The sequence below is a fragment of the Vicugna pacos genome, chromosome 29, assembly GCF_048564905.1.
Source record: "Vicugna pacos chromosome 29, VicPac4, whole genome shotgun sequence".
NCBI classification, from domain to species: Eukaryota; Metazoa; Chordata; class Mammalia; order Artiodactyla; family Camelidae; genus Vicugna; species Vicugna pacos.
Window position 1 is genome coordinate 14,994,707 of NC_133015.1, and position 25,970 is coordinate 15,020,676.

Consider the following 25,970-nt stretch of genomic DNA (forward strand, 5'->3'; position numbering starts at 1 on the left):
AGCTTTTGCACAACAAAGGAAACTATAAACAAAACAAAAAGACAACCTATGGAATGGGAGAAGATATTTGCAAACGATGCAACTGACATGGGCTTAATTTACAGAACATATAAACAGCTCATATGACTTAATAATAAAAAACCAAACAACCCAATCCAAAAATGGGCAGAAGACCTAAACAAGCACTTCTCCAATGAAGACATACAAATGGCCAATAGGCACATGAGAAAATGCTCAGCATCGCTAATTGTCACAGAAATGCAGATCAAAAGTACAATGCAGTATCACCTGACACCATCCAGAATGGCCATCATTTAAAAGTTTACAAATGATAGATGCTGGAGAGGGTGTGGAGAAAAGGCAACCCTCCTACACTGTCGGTGGGAGTGTAGATTGGTGCAGCCACTATGGAGGACAATATGGAGGTTCCTTAAAAAACTGAAAATACACCTACCATGTGATTCAGAAATCCCACTCCTGGGCACATATCCAGAGAAAAATAAAATTCTAAAAGACACATGCACCCCAATGTTCACAGCAGCACTATTACAATAGCCAAGATATGGAAACAACCCAAATGTCCATCAACAGATGACTGGATAAGAAGATGTACATATATACAATGGAACACTACTAAGCCATACAAAAAGGATAAAATAATGCCATTTGCAGCAATACAGATGGATCCGAAGATTGTCATTCTAAGTGAAGTGGGCCAAAAAGAGAAAAAAAAAATGCCATATGACATCATTCATATGAGGAATCTAAAAAATAGTAACAATAATAAGGCCACAAATGGACTAATTATTTTGATTTCTTGAATATATGTAAGCACATCTGACAGTCCTTTATGACTGGATTACCACATTCTGTTGATTCTTTGTAGTTGCCTTTATTCCCTTGAGAACTATGTAAGTTTATAAATCTAACCTCTCCTTAACAATGATAAACAGTATATACATGTAAACTAAAAAATAGTGCAGTATACTGTGTATGTGTATCTACATGCAATATTATGTGTATGTAGTTGAACTGCAGTAATTCTACCTAATAAAACTGGAAAAGAAGGGGGAAAAAAAACAGACATACAGATCAATGGAACAGAATAGAGAGTCCAGAATTAAACCCACAAACTTTTGGTCAATTAATCTTTGACAAAGGAGACAAGAACACACAGTGAGTAAAGACAGTCTCTTCAGCAAAAGATGTAGCAAAAATTGCTGCATGTAAATCAATGAAGTTAGAATACTCCCTCAGACCATACACACAAATGAATTCAAGGTGGCTTAAAGACTTAAACATGCAGACAAGGCACTATAAATCTCTTAAAAGAAAACAATGGCAGAACATTACCTGACATAACCTCTCAGCCATGTTCTCCTAGGGCAGTCTACCCAAGCAACAGAAACAAAAGCAAAAATACACAAACAGGACCTAACTGAACTTACAAGCTTTTGCACAGCAAAGGAAACCATAAGCAAAACAAAATGACAACCTACAGAATGGGAGAAAATATCTGTAAATGATTCTACTGACAAAGGCTTAATTTCTAGAATATATTAAAAGTTCATAAAACTTACTAACAAAAAACAACTCAATCCAAAAATGGGCAGAAAACAAACAATCATTTCTCCAATGAAGACTACAAATGGCCAACAGGCACATGAAAAAATGCTCAATATCACTAATTATCAGAGAAATGCAAATCAAAACTACAAAACCCAGTCAGAATGGCCGTCACTCAAAAGTTCATGAATGATAAATGCTGGAGAGGGTGTGGAGAAAAGGGAACCCTCTTACACTGCTGGTGGGAATGTAGTTTGGTGTAGCCATTATGGAAAATAATACAGAAATTCCTCAAAAAACTAAAAATAGACTTACTCTATGATCCAGCAATGCCACTTCTGTGTATATATTCAGAGGGAACTCAAATGCAAAAAGATAACCTACACCCCAGTATACATAACACCACTAGACAGATTAGCTAAGACATGGAAGCAACCGAAATGAAGCAACAGATCACTGGATAAAGATGTTCTGGTATATTTATACAATGTAATACTATTCTGCCATAAAAAGGATAAAATAATGCCATTTGCAGCAATATGGATGAATCTAGAGACTGTCATTCTAACTGAAGTGAGCCAGAAAGAAAAAAATGCCATATGTTACCACTAATATATGCCATCTTAAACAAAAAAAAAGACATTGTGAACTTATCTACAAAAGATAAAAACAATCTAACGGTTACAAGGGAAAGGGGGTCAGAAGGGATAAATTTGGGAGATTGAGATTTACAAAAATTAGCCACTATATACAAACGGATTTTTTAAAAACTTTCTTCCGTATAGCAAAGAAACCTATCTTCAATACCTGGTAATAACCTTAAATGGAAAAGTCCCTACAGCCACCAACTGAGGAAGCAAGAGAAAAAATTAGAGTTAGTTATACTGGGCTACAGCCCAGTCCTGGGAACTCCTTGCCCGCCACTGAGGCTGCCCTTAGACCGCACTGCATCCTCCTCCCAGGAGCAGGCTGACACGAAAACATGCTACCTATGTGAATTTCGGGCAGCAAAGGCCGCCCCAGCACAAGCCCCTGGGGAGATGGGAGCAAGTCCACCCCCCCTAACGGGAGCGCAGCACCCCTCCCCGCCGCCGCCGCCCCCTAAGCGCACCACACCGGCCTCCCGGGAACCCACAGACCTGGAAACAACTGTCCTGCGAACCTGGGGCAGCAGCGAGAGGGGCGCTGCTGCCCCTGGCGAACTGATTTGATTTGCCCTCTTCTCCCCCGGGGCATGGCCTGAGGACGGCCTCTGCTGCCCCAGGCACGTCCCCAGTCAGCCTGCTCCTGGGAGGCGGGCGCTGTGCTGTCAAGGGGAAGCGGCGGCGGCGGCGGCGGCGGCGGCATTGGGGCTGCCCCGTGCAAGCGAGGGTATTTGCTCCCATTTCCCGCTGCCGCTGCCCCCGCACACTGACCGCACCGCGCCCGCCCCCTAGAAACAGGCTCACCTGTAATATGCGTCCTGCGAACCCGGAGCAGCAGAGGCCGCCCCTAGGACAGCACACATGGGAGATGGGAGCAACAGTCTCCCCAGAGTATACCCCTCTCCCTGCCGCCGCCGCGATACCGCCGTCCCCACACCCTACAGCACCTTGTCATCTCCCATGGGCGGAATAACCTGCAACATGCGCCCTGGCCCCCAGGATAGGACGCAAGGCAGACGGTAGCAAATTCACAGGCTCCCAAGTGTAGATCCCTCTCCCCGCCGCCGCCAATGCCGCCACCACCGCCGATTCCGTCGGCGCCGCAACCAGACAAAACCGCACTCGTCTCCTGGGAGCAGGCCATGGCCTGAGGGTTAGTCTGAGGTGCTCCCTGGCCGTCCGGTGCCCTCCAATCTCCTGGGGCGGCACCCGCTTCCCCCCGGTATAAGCGGCAACGATGAGGCGGCATTCACGGACTGCTAATGTGGCAGCGGGTCGGCACCACGAACTACGCGGTGACCCCGACCTACCTAAGGGTCCTAACGGGTCGGGAGGCCCGGGCCTCACCTACGCACCGCTACCTTCGAGCCTCTCCAAATGCGCAGCCCAGGCCTCACTCGCTGGCTCCCCGACCTGCGCTCCCCCACCAGCGCCCCCTTACCTGCCCAGCGGCGACAACGGAGGCGACGTTAAGCAGCGGCCCAGAACCCGGGCCGCGTTCCTCCTCCGAGCTGGTCCAGGAGCGCCCGGCTCCCGCCCAGCTCCCACACGCTCTGGACGGGTCCCTGTCGGCGAGTCTATGGGTCCACACGCGTGCGCGCCCCTCCTCCTCTGCAGCGCGGATGCTCGGGCTGGAACTCCCGCTGTTGGGGATGTGGGGAGTGGCGTCAGGTTGGGGTGGGGTGGGGCAGGGCAGGGCAGGGCCGGGCGGGCCCACCCCGCCCACCGGGTCTCCATCCCTAATATCCCCCTCCCGTCACCCACCGGTCCTGGCACCCAACCAGAACCATGACCGGCCCTCGGCCAGGCCACACCCCCTAGCCCCACTCTCCCTGCTCGCTTTCCCTCCCAACCCCGTTACTGCTCCCCACCCCCAGCCAGGCCAAGTCTCCCACCGGACGCCCAAGATGGGGCTCCCCCTCATACCAAGGTCCCCGCTCCCACACTCCACGCCGCTAAGTACTAACCTATGGCCCCCACACTGCCCTGTTTTCTAGGCTTAGTCTTACCAGCTGTGCACTTTGTGTAAAACAGTGTTGCCTTTAGCCTGAAAACACAGGAGAGCCTATTCTCAAGGCTGACCTTTAAGGATATTAACACTTTTGCACTCCTATAAAGATAACAAGTTCCAAAATAGAAAACAATCTCTGTTTTGTTGGAGGTTTTACAGGTGCATGGTGACCTGACCCAAGTGGACAGCTGCAAAGGATTCCAAGAGCATACGAAGTTCTACACAAGAAGTTTGCAACAACCAACCACATCCCCTCCCCCTTTTACTAGAAAAGGAGCCTGAGTTCTGACTTGGGGAAGATGGTTCTCCAGGACATTAGTCTGCCATTAACTTGGTCTGCAGCTGTCCACGTTGGTCAGGTCAAGCTGGCCCTGTAAAACCTCTAACAAAATAAATGTTATTTTCTATTCTGCAAATTGTTGTCTTTATGTTAGTGCAAAAGTATTAATATCCTTAAAGGTCAGAGCCTTGAGAATAGGCTCTCCTGTCTATTTCAGGCTAAAGGCAACATTATTTTACAAAAGGTGCAGAGCTAGCAAGACTAAGCCTAGAAAACAGGGCAGTGTTTAAGCCAAAAGAGCATATCTAATATGGAGTCAGATTTCTTGTTTTCTATTACAGTATACTTTTATGTTTTAAGTTTACAATAATAAAGTTTAGCCTTTTCCCATTTTAAATTGTGCAATTCAGGAGCATTAAATGCATTCACAATGCTGTGAGACCAACACCACTGTTTGGTTTCAGACTATTTTCTTCCTCAAAGTAAAAGCTTGTATCCAAAGCACATCCCACGTCCTCCCTCCCCCAGCCCATGACAAAGCCTAATCCCCAACTCTCTTCTTCACCTATCCTGGAGGTTCCTTATCAATGAAATCACTTAAAAGGTGGCTTTTTGTGTCTGCCCACATATCTTAAGCAGGCACTGGTGAATTATTTTTTACATGAATTCAAATTTTCGTATTTTGAGAGGAAAATATAGATGGATTAAAGATGAGATGCACAAAATGAAGCCCTTTTAGTAACTATAGTAACTATGTGCATAAGCTTGGGGTAGGCACTGCTGTTCTAAGTGTGAAGCCACAGCCAGAAGGGAGATGCTTAGCTCTTCCTGTGGCAAAACAAAACCAAACAAAACCAAAAAATGACCAAAGGCCAAGAAAGACAGCTGAAAAGATGAACCACAACCTGGAAAAAGCATTTTTCATGAGCCAAGGTCAGAGAAAGGTTTCACATCCCTATGGTCCAAAAACCTCTTGAAACCCAGTGTTCTAAACAGAAACAGAACACATAAAAGCAGTTCCAATGAGAGGCAATGCAGGTAGCTGGTGTGTGTTAAGAGATGCTCGACCCACAGGTGAGAACACAGGCAGACGGACACATTTTGTGTAAGGAGGGAGCTTGGGTAAGGGATCCCATGAAGTGACCTTGTTACAGAAATCCAGACTTCTGGAGAGACCAAGCAGCACTCAGAGGGTTGGAGAACTCAGCTTTATTATGGCCACGGGCTCAGAGGAATTAACACTCCAAGTTCTGAGCCCCGAGCTTGAGGTCTGATCGTTTTTTATACATGTGCGGTAAATGTTGCTAGAAGCAGCAGTTTTTAAATGCTATTTAAAAGTAAGGATTCTGACATGCACACTTTCAAGTTTGATTGTCTCATTTCCATCACTTTCTTAACCAGGAATTGGCATATTTTTCTGTAAAGGGCCAGAAAGTAAATATTTTAGGCTTTATGGGCCACATATGGTCTCTGTTACATATTCTTGTTTGTTTTACAACCCTTTAAAAATGTAACAAGCACTGATTTACAGCATTTGCCAGTTTCCATGGTGTAAGGACTCCCACCATGGCTGATTTGATCTCCCAGTGCGACTGAACATGGAGTCAGGAAGAGATGCACACCACCACCCTGACACTGTTTCCAGAACACAGATATGACTGCAGTAACTGATCTTGAGAGCACAGTCAAATGTAAGACAATAATTAGGAAAGAGTGAGTCTGGGTATTAATTACCTTTGTTTTTAATTTAATTTATTTTTTAAGTTTATATAATTTGATTTTTAACAATGCCTGTTAAAAAACACAAAACTGACAGAGGACTGCAGGAGACCAAGTTCCCCAAAAACAGCATATGGCCCAGAGAAGCTCAATCAGTGATTCCTTGGATAGGACAGCACATCTTGGAGTTTGCCCCGGAATATTCCTGACATGTTAGCAGCAGAAGATGTGAACCTGAGTGAAAAACACTCAGACGTGATAGTTGTATAAGATGTCTGCCTATGTGATTGGATGGAGAACAATGATAATAAGCAATAGGATTTTGCAGCAGGTGATCACAGATAGTTTTGTTTATTTTTATAAACACTTACTTCTTATACTTTGCCAGGAACTGTTCAAGGTATCTTACAAATTTTAATCTACATAATCCTGAAAGGCTTATGAGATAGGTAATAATAATTATCACCATCCCCATGGTACAAGTGAGGACACCAAGACACAGAGAGGTTCAATGACTTGCCCAGAGCCACAGCTTGTAAGTGGCAGAGACTGAATTCAAACCTAAGCAGAATGCCACCAGATTCATGCTCATAACCACTACGTTATGGTGCCTTTTTGAAGAGAGATATGAATAAGTGAATAAAGGAAGGAAATGTCATTACACACAGAAACCTTCATCGTTATTATGAAGAAAGCCATCCTGCTCACCTAAGGAGGGTCCAAAGAATGCTGAAAACACCGGGTAGAGACATGTTCACAGGCAGAGCCCTTAGGAGAGAATGCTAGAAGGTGCTCTGAGGCTCTTTTAGGTTCCACAGACTCTAAGATTTCTCAAAGTATTGTTTCCTCAGCTTAGCGCCCCAGGTAGAAACTGTCTGTTGCTTCCACTCACTCTCTGGGTCCCTTTCCTCCAATTTATTGAGGCCATAGCTAGTTATGACCAGACTACCCTCCTTCAAAGATGAGTGACAACAAAACTGTGAAACCAGTGAGGGGGAAAGGAGCAAAACAAAGATGACTGATTAGACTGCAGGAAGGCATGTAAAGTGAGCAGCTGAAAGAAAATACATCCAGTATAGAAAATAGACAAGGAAAAATATGGACACTTAACAACACTTAAAATAGAATCAAGGATATGGAGGAAAAAGAAGTCTCAATCACACTACACTAGAGACAATTAATGCTCATAGGCCAGCATGCTGAGGAAAGGGTTTCCAGAGATTCTAAGATTTCTCAAATTACAGCCACCTCAGCTTAGCCCCCTGGCTCTTCCTTGACATTTCTCCTACAAAAATTAATTTATTCAGGAAGAATTCCCTTCATTTAGAAATTAATAATTTTCAAAAACAGAATCAGCTTAGAATCTATACAAAAATAATTCAAGTAAAAGAACTAACAAAAAGCAGATGAGGAACACAAAAATTTTTACCATAAAATAAGTGAAAGAGTTATCCACTAAATGAAAGAATTTAGAATAGAATAGATAAACAAGATTATACTTTATAGCACAGGGAAATATATAGAAGATCTTGTGGTAGCTCACAGTGAAAAAGAATGTGACAATGAATATATGTATGTTCATGTATAACTGAAAAATTGTGCTCTACACTGGAAATTGACACAACATTGTGAACCGACTATAACTCAATAAAGTAAAATTTTTAAAAAAGGACGTATCAGTTGGAAAAAAAAAGAACTTAAAGGAAAATAGTGTGGTCTTTATGCAACAAGAAGTTGAAGCAGAGAGCTAACATTTACTAAGTGATTAAGTTCCAGGCACTAAATGAACTATTTATACTTGAATGATTGAAAGGATATTCCTGTGAGAGTCCAGGCAGTAATTATAATAATAAAATCACCTAGAAGAGTTAAAAAATTTTTTAAAGGATAGCTTTGGATTTCCCTACAACAATGCTCAACTCTAGAAAACAATGGAGGAATGTCTACAAAGGCCATAGCAAAATAGCCAGACAAACCTTCATTCAGGCATAAGAGCAGCAGCTATTTTCCAACATGAAAGAATTTGACTGTAATTCATCTGAATCTTCCTAAATAAAATTTTAAAAAGAACTTCACTAACCAAGAGGTTAAGTAGAGAAAATGTGAAAGCACTGGCAACACTGTTTAAGTTGACTTAAATGTAGATCTAAGACTGAAGTTACAAAATAAAATGTAAATGTTATGAACCAAGGCAATACAGAAAGGATAATACTGCTCAGTCTACAAGTTGATGAGTAGAGATGTAACCAGCTTTCATAAAAAGGGTGCATGGTCATTTGTAAAATTGTAAACAACTGCTTGAGATCCAGTGAAGTTTACAGTTAGTGGTGGTGAAAGACTGAATGCATTCTCCCTAAGACTGGAAACAAAGCCAGGAAATCCCCTTTCACCACTGCTATGTAATACTGTGCTAAAAGTTCTAGCCAGAGCAATAGAGCAAGGGAAAGAAATATGAGGCATATAGATTGGAAAGGAAGAAGTAAAGCTGTTTTTACTTCCAGTCTACGTTACCCTCACCCCATAATCAGCAAAAAACCCTAAAAACTATGAAACACTGATGAGGGAATTCAAAGACATAAATGGTTAGATATTCTATGTTCATGGGTCAGTAGATTCAATATCATTAAGATGTCATTTCTACTTATCTGTAGATTCAATGCAATTCCCAATTAAAACCCCAGAAGACGTTTTTGTAGAAATCAACCAGTTGATTCCAAAAATCAAAGGTCCTAGAATAGCCAAAATAATTTCAAAAAAGAAAAACAAAGTTGAAGTACTCTAACTATCTGATTTCAGGACTTACTATAAAGTTACTGTAATTCATAAACTGTGATATTGGCAAAAGGATAGACATACAGATAATAGAACAGAATCAAAAGTCCAGAATCAGACCCATGTATCTATGGTGAAAATTTGGCAAATGTGCCAAGGTAATTCAACAGAGAAAGGATAGACTTTCCAAAACTGGTGCTGGACAAGTGGGCGCCCATATGTTTTAAAAAAAGAGCCTTGACCTACATCTCCAATCATATACAAAGATTAATTCAAAATGAATCATAGACCTAAATATCGAACTTAAAATCATAAAACATCTGGAAAAAAATGAGAAAAATATTTGGAACCTTGGACTGACAAGTATTTCTTAGCACACAAAAGACACAAACCATAAAAGAAAAAATGTGTAAAGTTGGACCCGTATCACACCATAAACAAAAATTTATGAGATAGATGTGGATAGGGGGCCAAGATGACAGAGTAGAAAGACGCTGGTAGCTCACCCTCTCCCACAAATACAATAAAACTCACACCCACGGATCCGCTCAGCCAACCAGAGCACCTGCTAAACACCAACAGAACATCACCCTCTTCAAAAGACAAAGACACCAAAAATCTGTTAGGAGAAAAGGAAAAAAGAAAGAAGAAAAGGCAAAACAGTGTGGGCTGGTCCCACAGGGAGGGAGTGGCAAAGGAAGAATAGCGCTCGTTCGCTAGGTCCCCCTCCAACCGAGAGGCCAGCAGGACAGAGGGGGGACCTCCATGTACGGAGCACACCTTGACCGACAGAACTAAGTTAAACAGGCACAGAGGATCCCTGCAACACCCAGCCCGAGACGCAAGCCAGCAGCTGGGGCCGCGACAGGCCACCCGAGCCGGGTGGAGGACTAGGGTGGCTGCACTGAGGCAGCCCTGGGGGACTGCAGGGTGCTGTGTGCCGTGGATGAGTGGGTGCACAGGGCAGAACCACGTGGGCCCTCCATAAAACAACATGGCTGATGTGCCCTGGCGGGAAGGGTGCCATATCCCTATCTCTGAAAACCCGCCAAAGGTTTTCGGGAGAAGAGAGGTGGGGCTCGGGCACAGCCGCCATATACTCCAGCACTTAGCACCCAGGCAGGGAGGGCGAAACCTGAATCTGCACCTAAGGGCTCAGCAGCATCAAAGGCCAGAGACTTGTCTACAGCCCGAGACAGATAGGATCTTTTGGCCCTAGTACCTCAGAGAACTCCAGTGGCCAAAACAAACAAGGAGCTGAGATTTGGTGCGGGGCTGTTCCGTGGTCTTCCCTGAGCCCGCCTACGGAGCGCTGACCCAAGGCGGAGCAGGCAGCGGCACAGAGCAGGAAAGCCAACACCAGGAGAGGGCGGGTGGCCCCCTGCCTTCCTGGCAGGAACGCAGTATCTGACTGCAGTGCTGAGAAAGGGTGCAATCTGCCTGCCTAACGCCCAACTGCAGCATCTGACTGCGGCATCGGGAGGGGGAGTGACACACCTGCCCACCGTGAAGGAGAGCAGCACCTGACTCAGTGTTGGGAAGGAGCGTGATCTGCTTGCTGACAGGCACTGGGAGCAGCACAGACCAGGGGTGCCAACAGAGGGCCTCTGGAAGCAGCAAGCTGAGTTCGTGAAACAGGGTGAAGACAGAAAGACTTCTCAATAAAATCATTAAGAGAGAACAGTCTCCATGAGAAAATCTCCCCTTTTTTAAAAAATCTTTTTTTTAATCTGTTCTATTTTCCATTACCTTTTTAATTTTTACTTTTTAAACAATTCTGTATGCTTCCAGTTTTAATCCCTTTTAAATTTTTCTTTTAAAATATTTTTATTATTTTTAAAAATCCACCTGATTTCATTTTCATTTCTCTTGGTTATGATCTCCTGTTATAATTATACACAGGATTCAAGTATTGTTTTTGCTTTTTTTTCCTTTTTTTAAAGTTTTTAAAAAGACGTCTCAACTCGATTGCTAGTCTGATTCAAATTGCTCTTTTATTATTGATTATACACTGTTTTCAAACCTTTTTTTCTCCCTTCTTTTAAAATTCTCTTTCTCTTTTTTGTTAAAATTTTATTCCTGCATAGGCGTTAGATAGATAAATAAATAAACTCCTGAACGACCACAATAGATAACTGATACTCCATAAGTCACAGTGCCAGAGAGATATAAGCAAGATTAAGAAGCAGAGGAACCACTCCCAATTAAACTTCACAGACAAGCAAAAAATAAAAGAGTTTAGCAACACTAAACCCATGCTAAAAGAAATACTGACAGGTCTACTCTAAATAGAAAAGAAGCAGGCTGCTACAAAAATGAGAAACTCATAACTGGAAAGGAGATAACTGTCATGAATTCCAAATAGAATAAACACAGAATTGTAAAAGAAGACACCTAAATCATTAAGAGTTGGAGAGGGAAGCGAAGAAAGCCACTGTGGAAAACAGTATGGAGATTCCTCAAAAGACTAGGAATAGACTTATCATATGACCCAGGAATCCCGCTCCTGGGCATATATCAAGGAACCCTACTTCAAAATGACACCTGCACCCCAATGTTCATAGCAGCACTATTTACAATAGCCAAGACATGGAAACGGCCTAAATGTCCATCAGCTGATGACTGGATAAAGAAGAAGTGGTATATTTATACAATGGAATACTACTCAGCCATAAAAACCCACAACATAATGCCATTTGCAGCAACACAGATGTTCCTGGAGAATGTCATTCTAACTGAAGTAAGCCAGAAAGAGAAAGAAAAATGCCATATGAGATCACTCATATGTGCAATCTAAAAAAAAACCATAAATACAAAACAGAAACAGACTCATAGACATAGAATACAAATTTGTGGTTGCCAAGGGGGTGGGGGGTATGAAGGGACAGACTGGGAACTTAAAATGTAGAAGAGATAAACAAGATTATACTGTATAGCACAGGGAAATATATACACGATCTTATGGTAGCTCACAGAGAAAAAAATATGACAATGAATATATGTATGTTCATGTATAACTGAAAAATTTTGCTCTACACTGGAATTTGACAACATTGTAAAATGACTATTACTCAGTAAAAAAAAGTTTAAAAAAAGATAAAATATTTTACAGTGATTTCCTTTGTGTCTAGTATAAGAAGAGCATAAGCAATGATCTCTGACGACATAAGTTAGAAAGTGGTTACTCTGGGGGCAGAGGAAGCCTGTGATGAATAAAATGTTCCACGTGTAGCTTTGGGTGGTGGTGCCTCATGTATACAACTGTCAAAATTTACCATATTGTATGTAAATCACACCTCAATTTAAAAATACCTTAAAAAGAACAATTAGTATTGAGGGCTTAATCTACACCAGACAGTTGTAGAACTCTTCCCAGCTGTCAGGTCTTGGCTTAGAAGTCTTTTATCATTTGCTTCCATCCCAGAGGTCATGTGGACCACACATCCTTTAAGACAGGGACCTTTTCTGGATCTTGTATACCTAGCAACATCTGCTTCATAATACAAGTCTACCAAATATTTGTAGCTATAAAGCTGACCTCAAGATAAGCAAGAAGTTATATTATGATTATGAATATTACTGTTATCAAGTAGATAGCTAATTTTATTTGCAGCAAATAGAAGGATTCAGTACCTACTAAGAGCTGTCAAGATGCTACCTACCTAGTGACTCAACTCAAAGGACTGAAATCTGGGCTTGGGATCTGCCTCTCCCATTTACTAGATGGAAAGACACAGAAACCTCTGAATCTCAGTTTCCTTATCTGTAAAATGAGCACAATACATAGACCACCCTCACAGACTTACTGTGAGGATTAAATAATTGTAAAGGTCTCATAAACACCTGTTACGCATGACAAACACTATCTAAACATTACCTGTTACTATTTAAGGTTGAATACTTACACACACATACTACACTGAAAATATCAGTCATTAGAGAATATTTGGCACAGATTTTAAGAACTTTCTATCCAAAAATATAGGTACTATAATGAAACACACAGAACTCGTCATTTTTGCCAACTTTAAAACATGGATATTAAGACCAACTCAAACTGCAGGAGCAAAGGATTAAGCAGTTGACATCTTAAACCATATTCTTAAAAGGTATTATCTTAAAGGAAATGTATTCTTTATAGAACCTTTAAAAATTCATTTATTCAACACATATTTCTTAAGTGCCTTTCTACCATGTTCCCCTTAAAGCAAAATATTGCACTAATTAATTAATTAATATGGCTTATGCTTAAGAGTATAATGAAGATTCGGGAAACACTAGCTCCCACTACAGGTGTACACCCATGAACACCTCAGACGAGCTCCTCTTAGGAGAGCTGGTGGGGTGGGGGGGGCTGGGGCAAGATCAGGATTACAGAGCCACTGTTCGCACAGACTCTTCGGAAAGGTAAACCCAACTCCTCCCCTCCATCCCTGCGGCCCTGAGCCACTCTGCTGAGGGATGACCTAACCCCTCAAGGGTCCTTCAGGAAGAGTACTCTAAAGTCCTGGCCACAGCTACACACTGAGACTGCAGGGCTCCCCCTTTCATTCCCACGCTTGGCTGCAAAGCCCCCGCTGTGACGCTGCAGCAAGGACGGATAGGGAGAGGATGGATGGGGAGAGGACAGTACCGTGGTCTTGATTGGGCGCCTCCAGGCTGTAGACGAACCCCAGCAGCATGCACACCACCTCGCAGAGGCTGTCCTTGTTTGATTTCTTGGTTCGGTCGTCTAGAAGGGTGTAAGGAACAAGGCGGGGGTTTCTTCTGTTCTTTACATCCTGCAGGGAGGAAACAGGTGCGTGACCCATCAACGTGCTACCAGCAGCTTCTGGAAATGAGAGGGCCACCACACACCTCGCAGGCTGCAGTGTCTGAGGTGGACACCTCACCTTCCCCTGCCCTTGTCTTCCCAGGCTGCGGGCGGTACTGAACCACCACCAGTATGGAGGTCTAACCATGCGAGAGCAGGTGCTCTCCACAAGGAGAAAACATGAAAACAACAGCAGGAACAAAAGCTGGCTTTAAGGATCTCGAGAGCCGTCTCCCATCTGCCACTTCACAAGGCAACGGGTTGACCTGGGGAACACATCACTTCCTTGCCAAGCTGACTGGCAAGTCTCTGTTACAAGAAGAGCCTAATTAGTAGCCGTCCTCTCTGATTTTTGAGCCAATGGACAACATGAGGCTGCTGTCTCTTCCTCAGAGAAAACCCAGTGTGTGGACAGCCATTCCATGACCTCAGACAGCTTGAGAAATATGCATAAAGTCAACTCCAACAACCAGGAAAACCAGGTGATACCAGGAGTACTGAAATAACTATAAACTTCACAATCTGTCCTTTATGAAACAGGCTCCAAGTTTACAATGTGATTAAAATGGTGTTGACGAAGCAAGAAGACGGCCTGTCTTATGATCCTGACAAATCATTCATGCTTCATGGAATTGTTGTAAGAGTTAAAGAAAAAAAATACACATAAAACTCTAGGCATAGAGACTGGCATTTAACATAACAGCAAACTGTTCTATCATGTTTGTTAGGGGCCATGAACTGACTCCCGAGTCCAGCAGTGAACAGGTGCTTCGGTGGATGTGTACATTAGGGTATCTATACGATGTAAGCGTCAACAGCAGTCATTATCTGGTATCTCCTGTTACAAACAATACTAATCCCCGCCTAAGTCACCCCCAGAGTGCGCACTGTACAGCTAGACTCCCCTGTACCTGCTGGATGCCGCAGGTCCAGCCCTGGCGGATTCGATCCCAGGCCCACGCGATATGAGCATTTTCCGCCAACTTGTCCACCATCGCTTCCTGAGATGGGGTGAGTTTGATAAAGCTCAGGTCCATCGGGGCAGGCTTGTACCCACTCGTCAGCTGGTAACTACAAAGCAGAGCAAAAAGAAATAGATAATGGGCCTCTCCAAGAAAATCAAGGTTTAAAAATCCCTCTAACAGTCTTTGATTCCAACTGTTCCTAATTCTTATTGCTCCATGAAGCACAGTGGTGACCAGTGGGAACATGTCTGTCAGCAAAGCTGGGCCCCTTTCGCTTAAGCTAAATGTTCATCAGCTGGAAAATCTTTATGTTTTCATTTTTATGCCAATAAAACAGCAATGAGACAACAACCATCTCTCAAACTTTATCACTGTTGTGTTCCTAACAGTAGAGGCTTTCATGCAGCATAAATCAAAGTATAGGTAATCCATTAAAACATCTGATGAATCTCCCTTCCTGCTAAGTCATCATGTTTCTTCAACATTTACGTGTTATACTGATGTAATATTTATTTCAGAAACCTGTGCGTCCTGTCAGGTACTACCTGTTCATTATTCTACAGGGAAACATTAATGTATTCATACTCTATTTCCCTACTGCTGTTCCTACTTACATCATTTAGGAAGCCTGTAGATAAAATACACTAGGAAATCCCAGGTGTATCACCAACTGAAATATGTATGGTTAAGGCCTGCATTTTAGGGAACTCTTACCAGAGACTGTTTCTACACCCTGAGCTGGGGAGAACAAGTACTAAAACAAGTAGAAGTTTTAATCCTTTGGAAGAAATATAAAATTAAAAATACAAAACTTTCAGCACACATGCATCAGGGCAAAGGTACTGCTCTGCCATACACACACACACACACACACACACACACACACACACACGCACGCGCACACGCCGCCTCATTCTATCAAATCACAAGATCGGCATGAAGCCTATTTTACAGCTGCTTCTCTCTCATTCTCTGTCACTGTTGTGTCCCCTATAATCAACCATGCCTCGAGGCCAGGATCTGTTTCTGATCGTTCTTCTAATTGTCATTATACTTAAAAGAGTTCCCTGGGAGAGAGAAGTCTTTCAATCAATATTTTTTTGAAAGAATTAACTTTATTTACAAGATTAATATTAAGAGACATGCATCTTCATCTCTGAGAGCCTCCTCTGGTACACACAGAGAGAAGAAAATTCACCAGATAATTATGCTGAATTAAAAAAAAATGATCAGAACATGAGAAAATGGTCTCTAAAAGAGAACTATACATCATTTTTCTTCTTTTAATTATTCTGGACCATGGCTAGCGTGATTACAAGGTAAGCTCCTTAACAGCAGAGAGTTGACATTACAAGCAATAAATGATTTAAGGCTGAATACAGTTGACTTTACCTGAATTACTCCTACTTCATGATAAAATATCCTGTATTTTATAAATGATTTATCTCTAGGCAAAAGTTGTAGAAAGATTTCATTTGGTTTAAGTAGATCAGTTGGTATGGCAATTCCAAAAGTAATGGCTAATTATTGCCTTAGGATATTTAATTTACATCCAGAAATTAAATTTATAGACATGAAATTTGGTTCTATTTAAAGTCAGGACTCTGCATGTTTGGGAATAAACAATATATTTTCTTTGTTTTTCTATAAGGAAGCCACATGGGATTTTTTAATCACTCATACAAATCACTGTATTTTATAGAATTTTGATGTTTAAATGGACAAATCAGTAAACTACAAGCACAGCCTACAAACAAGCTCTTATTTTCTTCAAATAAGCGTACCAAATACATTTCAAACACACCAAGAGGCGATCAAGCTAGCTAATTTCCACGTGGAACAGGTAGCACTGGAAGTGTAAGAAGCTTTCGGCAGCTTTCTCCGCACGAGCCCCTGTCTTGTCACTGCCCTCACACCGGCGCCCCCACTCCCTACACATCTCCGCCCAAGCACACCTTGCACATCTTTTGATCACAGGATACGCTGCCTAACCTGCTGGTTGTCTCCGCAGATCAAAGGAGTAGGAATGGAGAAGCAATTAACACATGACCAGATCTGTCCCTAGCTTTCCCGTCAGTAATCTCGAGAACTGTGTGAACAAGACAGCATCTAAGTAAAAATAACAAGAAGTCGACCAGCCTGCAGGCATGGGGGTGGTGGCGACCTGCCCACCTAGGGATTAACTAAGATCACTTCCCCTTTTCCCTTCTAAACTTCCATAGAATCCAAGTAGAATCTTCAGAGATGGCCTTTTGGGGGCACTGCATCCACCATCCCCCCAGATTACTGGCATTCTGATCAAACGCAATTTTCCTTTCTACCACCATTCATCTGAGTAGTGATTTCTGAGCGGTGAGCAGCCAGGCCTGAGTTCGGTGACAGAAGCCGTGTTCTGGGCAGTGGTACAGAAATTGGTCTCCTGTGCTCTCCTACCTTCCACCTCTACTTCTCCCCCTCCTCCTGGCCTTCCCCACGATTGCCCAGCACACGGTAACACAACAGCACACAATTCTCTTTCTTCTGTCATTTTCCAGTGGTTCTGAGCCCATCCACTTGTCACAGAGGACACACATATGGCAGAATTTTGAAACTGATAAATGAACAATTGATTAGAGCCTTTCATACCTTAGTGAGGTTCATGTAAATTATAAGAGGAAAGTTCCTCCCCCCTGCAACAGATCCTAATGTGGACTTCCCAGTGTGAATGACAAGTACTGCAGCCGCATCAATAAACAAAGGGTGCTGCGACCACCAAGTCATCAGCCACTGCCGCCGCCCCAACAGTGAGCACCCCTGACAATGAGCGGAGGGAACTCAGGATGGACACAAGCAGGTGGCCTGGCCTCTGCAGCACCCCCGGCAATGTCCCCTGAGGGGACTCAGGATGTGGAAGAACAGGACACTGGTCCCATAAAGCTAGGTGCACATCAGAGGAATGATTTCCATGAACCCAGACCGTGGCACCTTCCTACATGTAGGAAAGCACAAAATTCCTTAACCTGAGAATATCTGGCTTTCTTTAACAGTAATCTTTTTGAAGTGGGAGGAAAGGGGGCAGGGCACAACCACTGAAGGAATGACACAGCAACTAAGGACAGGACAAACTGGCTACAACAAGATGGCAGAAGACTTGACCTCCAGTAGACCTTGAGCCTCATGGCCACTGGGGCCCTGTCAGTTCCCCCACTGACCATAAAAGGTCAAAGTGGATGGGGGGGTGTTTCCTGGAAATCCTCACCCCTTCCTCAAAGTAGCTGGAATAATCCTCCTGCCCATTAGCATGTGAGATTACCGAGCCCATAGAACCTAACAACCCCGCACCTCAGGGTCGCTCTCCCGCTCCCTGTTGCTCTTGCTCTGTCACGCTCACCTTCTGAGTTGACCGCACTCTTGTCTCTGGAGTGTGTATCTACTTTCACTTTAAACACCCCACCCCACACCTCTCAGCTTCTCTCCCTCTCACCTTTCTGCGATGGCCCACACTCTGCCTGTGGAGTGTGTGTCTCCTAAGCCATTTTCCCTTCTGGGAGAGACAGACTGCACTCCATCCATGGAATGTGTCTTTCTCTACATAAACTGACTTTCACTTTACCATGCCTTGCTCTTGAATCCTTCACTGCGTGAGGCAAGAACCTATTCTACCCCAAGATTCTGATGTTCCAACTACCTAGTCTTCGTTGCAAAAACTCCTATACATCCTGGCTTCTCCCTTGCCTGAGCAGAACAGTCTCTCAGAGCGATCTGAGAGGCTGCCTCCGGGGATCGTGTCCTCAGAAAGTCCACTGAATAAAAACATACTCTCAACATACAGGTGGTGCATTTTACTTCAGTTGACACCAGCAATGTCTACTTTGGAGTGGGGAGGACTTTCTGAAGGATACTTTCTAAGAAAATTATGGATAAGTTCTACTAACCTACAGTACAACCTCACATTCCACTACATGTCTACAGTATGCACATACAGGACATGTATATACTATATAATGTTGGCATAAGCATTTCTCTTTATTTTGTAAATTTTCCTCTTCTTATATAGAATACCTACTGGAGTCACTTTAATTTGTGGTCACAATGAAAACCTACAGAGATGCATTTACACCTGCTGATTTGAAACAGCACAATAATTAGTTCATGTTCATTTTCAGATGTAGACTACAATTTATTCTACTTATGTTTCTTCATAAGCCTGTGCAAGAAAGAATTTAAAGTTTAAAGTGGTTCTTTCAAATGGCTAATAATCTCATCCAAAGTTATTAACTCCCATTTCACCTGACCCTTATTTCCACACTGTTGTAGTTCAAATCATCTTCACAGTAAAAATAGATATCCTTGAAATGAATAGTCTTCAACTTCAGTAGTTTGATAAAAATGATAACATCATGAATGCTATAACTAAGAGGATCAACAATGACTTATAAAACCATCTTACTGCCTGTGAGACATGACAAAGTAAGAATCAAATCATTATGGCAAAATGAGATATTTTTTAAAAGCGCATAAATGTACTTTAGCAAATACTATCCATTTCATCTTATTAATACAATTTAGGCACAGAAAGATCAACCAACTACTAATATACTTTCTTTTGAGTGATTGAAAGACAACAAAGAATGAAGCTTTTAAATTAAATGTAATTGACATGAATCTTGGAAGCTAAAGGATTACAAGTAAAGTTTTAGACTGACTTTCAGAAATTTAAAAGAAATAAAGGAAAGACTGCTACAATTCTTGGGAAACAGAATTTCGCAGCCCAAACAATAGGGAAAAGTCATATCACTAGTAATTCTATTAATACAAAATATGCTCATATTAAAGACATCTGTGTGCTACATTCTCCCATGCTTCCTGGGAAAACTGCCAATCAGTCAACAGACCTCTTTCTCCTCCAGCCTATTTCTCTAGTAGGTATAGTTTTATTTCCATTACTTTAATATGCAAAGTGGCGGTGCCATCAACCATCTTGCAAATTTAGCTCATAAGAAGTATATATGGAACTAAACATATATTCAATACATTCATTTCCAAAGTATCAAATTCTTTTGTAGTTATTAGCTCCTAGTTTTATTTTGATGTAGTATATAAATTGTTTTTGAAAAAAGAGGGAGATTAATAAATTACATAAACTGAATGGGCTTACAGCAAAAGAATTTTAAAAACACTTCTCTGCCTGGGGAAAAAACCTGGCAAACTGCCAGTTCCATTTGCATCAAATTACCAAAGATGTGAACAAAAAATTGATAATATTTGGCCCCACTGATGAACTGCCATGTTAAGTAGCAATTCAGTTTTGTGTTTCATTCCCACCTGACCCCCATTTTTCCTAAGCAGGAATTCTAAAAGAGACTTTCAAAAAAAATGTTCAATATAAAGTCACAAAAGGGCCAATTAAAGTGATGCAACAAAAACATGGCAGCATACCAAAAACACTAGGAAGCAAGTCTTTCCTTTCTTTCCCAGCCTCTCCCACCTCTTGAGCTCACTTGTTAAATCTAGTCTGATTCAGGTTAAATGAAGCCTGGAGTCATCATGTCATGAAAGATGCACAGTAAACATGAAGAGATGATGTCCGAGTTCAGCACATGTTAGTTGTAAATTTCAAAACCAAATCAGCCCATCAAGTACCTTGGAACAAATGGGAAAATCTCAGATGACTGCACATCAGAGATATAAAGAACAAGTTTTGCTGGAAGCACATCTACTAAAAATGAATACTAGGCTGACATTCTCCTAGAAAGCAGATAGAGAACATTCAAAAACCCTCCTCCACAAGACAAGCACAGTTCAGTGTAGAAGGTGGAGGGAAAGGACAGGGTATGTACAGTTCTGCTAATTCCCTTCTCTGGGCTGGTTTTGAATAAACGTGTAACATGAGGATGTGCCCTGTGCCTCCCCCTGCACCCAATTTCTTTTTACTCCAAGGCCTTCCTGTGCCCCACAGCCCCTCTGAAACAAAACCATGAGGTAGCCACTGCCGTTAGAAAGGGTCATGTCAAGAGAGAGATTAAAAAAAAAAAGCTATTCTTGACTTTTGCATTTTCAAAATAGGCTTTGAAAATGCACTACAGAGACTACAGTCTTTATTTTTATACTTCAGCAGCTTAAACAAGAAACATTTATTGTCCCCCCCAGGCACAATGTAGCCGGATGCTTCTGACCCGTAAGCTAGACCAGCTGAGACAAGTGTTTAGAAAAAGACCTTCTGATAGTAAAGCCCTACTTCTGATACCAAAAGAGCAAGGCCCTGAAGTGCTGAGGCACAAAGGAAGACCAGTCTCTCCAGGGCCAGACAGACTGAGGTTCCAGAGCCCAGAGGAGAGGAGACTTAAGAGGAAAGCCAGTGCTCTCCATCCCGGCCCCCTGGAGACCGGACAGATCCCACGGCGGAGGGGAACTTCTGACCTGCTTACCAGATTGTACCCAGGAACATGGCCAGGTCCCAGAACCCGTCACCCCCACCCCCAAGCCCTTGTGCAGCACAACTTCAGGAGAACAGATACGACAGCAAACCATATCCAGGATGACAGACAACCTTTCCTCCCCCTGCACCAGGAGACTGCAAGCCCCAAGTCTCCAGAGAGGGCAGGCCTGAGCTTCCACCCTCCTCAAGAGGCATGAATGAAGCTGGCAGAAAAGCAGGGTCCTGGGGGACTCAAAGAGATGGGGAGGAGAAACTGGCATGTGAGCCAAAGATGGGAAGGGAAACAGGCCTCCCACAAGGTGCCAGCAGGGATGAAGAAGACAGCTAACAAAGATGCTCATCGGACCAAACTCGAGTCAGGCTCCTCTGAGTTCTCTTTCCGACTCGGCCTCTGACCTTGGGCTCCGTCCTTCGTCCATTTAGTCCAATTTGAGTGTGAATCCTGTTGGATCAGTTTAGCAAAAACCCCCCACCCCCGATGTTGTATCACTGTGGTCTGCCTTCAGCAAGGACCCCATCAAGTTGGTTTTACCAGAATGCCCCTCTTCCTTGATGTCTTAGTAAGTTTCCATCCACTGACCCCTCCTGATCCTTGGCTACAAACCCCCACTTGGCCTTGCTGTATTCAGAATACCGAGGGGCTCTCCTCCCCTACTGCAGCAGTTCCTGAATAAAATCTGCCTCTATGGCTCTGACTTCTGTCTGGCTCTGGTTTCCTCTAACATAATTCAGTCCCTGAGAGCAAACTCAAATGGGGATACCCAAGGGCCAGTGGCTCCTCTGCACCAGGCAAGTGCCCCAAACGCACACAGGCCCAAGAGCAACAAGGCTGTAAACCCTGAATTCAAACTAACAACAAATGTTCATCCTGTGGTTTAATGTTTCAGGCCCTGTTCTAGGAACTAATGACAGATCACTGATCAACATGGACAAATAATCTGTGCCTTTGTAGAATTTATGTTTAGATGAGGAATCAGGTAACAAACAAAATAAACATAAAATAATGGCATATGAGAAGATGTAAGTGCTGTGAGGAAAAATCGAGCAGAAAAGAGGGCATGAGAGGTAGAATGTGTAAAATAGGGTGCGATGTGAAAGAGGCAGAGAAAGATGCTTTGAGAAGACATCTGAGCCACAACCCACAGGTGAGAACAGACACACAAAACAGTGATTTTAATTGGTTTGCACTGAACAGACTGAGACTGGGTTTCCACTATCAAGCTGCATTCTGCCTGCAAGGCCCATTAGGTTTAAAGACAAAATTAAGCCCAATGAGATAAAATAAAGAACATTACATATCATCTTAAATTTTGTGGACTGTGAAATTTACTCTCTACACATAAAAAGAGTATACAATTTTTTTTTCTTCACAATCACAGCACCTCATCGTGACAGAGAAAATCCAGCTGCATTTGTAACAATTTTTCATTTAGGCAAATATTTACATAAGCTGAATTTTGTGCATGTGGTTGTGTCCATGTGAACCGTATAACCATAGGTCTGCACATTCAGCTTCCTTCTAGGCATTCACTTCAGAAAGTCACCTTAAACGTATATATATATATATATATATACACACACACGCATTGAAAACACCACCCTTAGCCTCTTATCTGCCCCAATACACCTGAGAGATACCACTTCCCCCTCATGACCCATCTACTGTGGCTTCACGCGTCAGAGGTAAGAAAGTGGTGCAGGAGGGAGGGACGTCAGCACTAGTTTCAAAAACCTTTCAGACAGCAGAGGGGAATAGCAGAGCACATGCTTATTAGCATGCACAAGGTCCTGGGTTCAATCCCGAGTACCTCCATTAAAAATAAATAAGTAAATAAATAAACCTAATTACCTACACCCCCCCCAAAAATAGATAAATAAATGAGATTTCTTTAAAAAAAAAAAAAAACCTCTCAGATGATTCTAGATGACTGACTGTTTTTCACAGCTCATATTACCTCTTCTTTCTCGGTGATAACACACAAGCAACCAGCTTCTGACCTACTACGTTCTGTGTTGAAAACACGTTAAGTGTGAAAGAAAAGTCTGAATAAACGGCACTGGTATGCAGTCGAGAATTTTACTCTCATTTAAACCTTTTTAAAAAATCTCAGTTACTCAGGGATATTAAATACCAGGAACCACAAAGCTCTGGGAACAGATTTTTTTCCAGTTGCATTTTTCTTCATTCTTATAGTAACTGGACTCCACTCTTCAAACTCTGCAGTAGGGCAAGAGTTTCACTTAATGTAAGTAAAACAATTTATGAAATATTTACTTCTAAACGTATTGGGATGATTGTATGAATTTTCTCCTTTACTTTATTGGGTGTGAATTTAATAAATATATTTTCTAATATTAACCCATCCTTTTATTACTGGAACTAACTTAGCTTGGCTGTAATGTACTTTTTAATAAACCGTTCAGTTAGGTTCGGCAATTTTTACTTAGTACTTCTGCATCTATGCTGTGACTGAAAAATGCTGCCTGCCCTTCAGCAAACAAAGGATGCTGCGGCCATCAAGCCACTACAGCCACCCCGCCCCGACAGGGAGCCCTGTGGGAATCAGGATAGAGACAAAAGGGCTGCCGGCTGCCCAGCCCTCAGCCACTGCTGCCACCCCAACAGCGCACTCAGAGGGGCCCCCAGCTGGGAGAGAACAGAACACTGGCCCTGGATAGCTATTTTGTCTTATATGAGACAACTGACAAAAAGGACACTGCACTCCCTTTTGAGTAATACTGCTTGGTACGTCATGTTATTTTTTCCAGCTTTTCATGTTCTAAATTTCTCGATATGTCTCCTACACCTGGGTTTTATTTTTGTGAGGTGAATACAACATGAGTTCCATCTTTTTAAATCTAATCTGACAATCACCGCATCTTATGGAGAATTTAATTCAATTACATTTGTTGAGATTAATACCTGTTATATTTTTTATTTTTTAAAATAATTATTATTGATACATATAAAAGAATATGCTTTAAAGCACTGTAATGAAATAAACTCCACTAATCCACCACGTTAAGAATCAGAACATGACTAATACCACTGTACATATCTGTGTGCATCTCCCCATTTCACAGCCCTGTCTACACTCCAACCCAAGGAGGGTTACTATCTAGAATTATGATTCCACTCCTTTAAAAAATTAGTCTTATCACAGGAGCATGTATCTCTAAAAAATACATATATTTTTATACTTATGTTTTTGAGCCTCAAAAAATAGTTCTAAACTTTGTATAACCTTGTGGGGTATAGTTTTTACCCATTCTCAATATTGTTTCTTAAGTTCATCTATATTACCACTTACAATCATAATTCATTCATTTTATTATATGACTATATCCAACTTAATCATCTTCCCACTGAATAATATTCCTCTCACTCCTGCATTTTTATGCTGTTACAAATCATATTGCTACGAACAAGAGCGTTCCTGCGTGCTGGAGTGGATTTTCTCTATGGCATCTCTCTAGGAGTGAAACTGCTGGGTGTAACAAGGTGTGCAAATTTTTCCTTTTACACAATGATGCCAAATTGCTTTATAACGGTTGGAGAAAAGACTCCAACCTTTTAGGTCTGTGCTGATCTGCACCCATGTCAATACCTGTCATTATCAAATTCCTTAATTTTTGCCAATAGTGTAAGGACAGATGGCATCTCCCGGCAAATTTAGATGCAGTACAGACTGTCAGCAGGTGTAAGTGCTGAAGTGACCCCATCTTTTCCACTTCCACGCCTATTTTCAATAGTGTATAGCTACTGAAAGCAACACAAAGAAAAAGCATCAGTAAAAATATATTGAAGACAGAGGACCTTAATTCTTCAATGAGACTAACTTACTGCAAAGACCTTACTTTCTAGAGAACTTTTAAGTTCACAGCAAAACTGAGATGTATCTTACACCCACTGCGCCCCCTCCCACAGCCTCTCCTATTTCCAACATTCCTCAGCACAGCGATGCCCTTGTCACAAGTGACAGACCCTGACAAACACTGACACACTATCACCCAGAGCCCACAGTTTACATGAGAGTTCACGCTTAGTGTCGTCTGTTCTGTGGGTCTGGACACATGTGTAACGACAGGCATCCACAATTATAGTGTCATATGGAGTATTTTCACTGCCCTAAAAATCCTGTTCTCCACCTGCTCATCTCTCCATCCCCCTAACCTCTGGCAGCCACTGACCTTTTTTACTATCTCCACAGTGTTGCTTTTCCAGCAATGTCCTATGGTTGGAATCATTCAGCATGCAGCCTTTTCAGACTGACTACTTTCCCCAAGGTTTTAACGAGACACACACACATACACACACACTTACATAGTACATGACAAAAAAAAAAAAACTCATTAAATGTACTAGGGTGGCAAAGATAATCTGAAATTAACATTTCCATTTTCTTAGCCTTGTGTACATCAGGTTACATAAGGAATCTCTCAGTGAAAGAATGACAGATAAAATTACAAGTTCTTTAGTTAGTCTTAACGATGCCTGTGTGATACACTTTCTAAAACACTCAGAATGAGTCACTGTAAGGAGAGGATAATAAATTCTTTTGCAAAAGATAGTTTCTTACCTTTTTCGCTTTAAAAAAACTAACAAGGATGTGGTTGAATTATAATGATAACACAGAAGAAAACTTTTATCATTTAGTGACTATGATCATAGAAAACAAAAAAAAATTTTTAATTCAACTCAGATACACATTTGGTTATAAATAAGTATGATGGGGTGATCAATCAAAACATATCTGAATAGAGTAATATTCCGTGGGGTAA

The 25,970-nt window shown here is 42.2% G+C and overlaps 1 protein-coding gene across 3 annotated transcripts in view; it reads right to left on the minus strand.

The window, feature by feature from the left end:
* The window catches only part of LOC107035089 (ryanodine receptor 2-like), a 117,391-nt gene that overhangs the window by 76,918 nt on the left and 14,503 nt on the right, over positions 1-25,970 (minus strand). For 2 of the 3 annotated variants that reach the window (XM_072951845.1, XM_072951846.1), the window contains exons 4-6: positions 14,717-14,876; positions 13,626-13,773; positions 3,652-3,853 (exon numbers count right to left, since the gene is read on the minus strand). In XM_072951845.1, coding sequence (XP_072807946.1) covers positions 3,652-3,853; positions 13,626-13,773; positions 14,717-14,876 — 510 coding nt within the window. The remainder of the gene's footprint in view (positions 1-3,651; positions 3,854-13,625; positions 13,774-14,716; positions 14,877-25,970) is intronic. The other variant, XM_072951847.1, reaches the window with a different exon arrangement.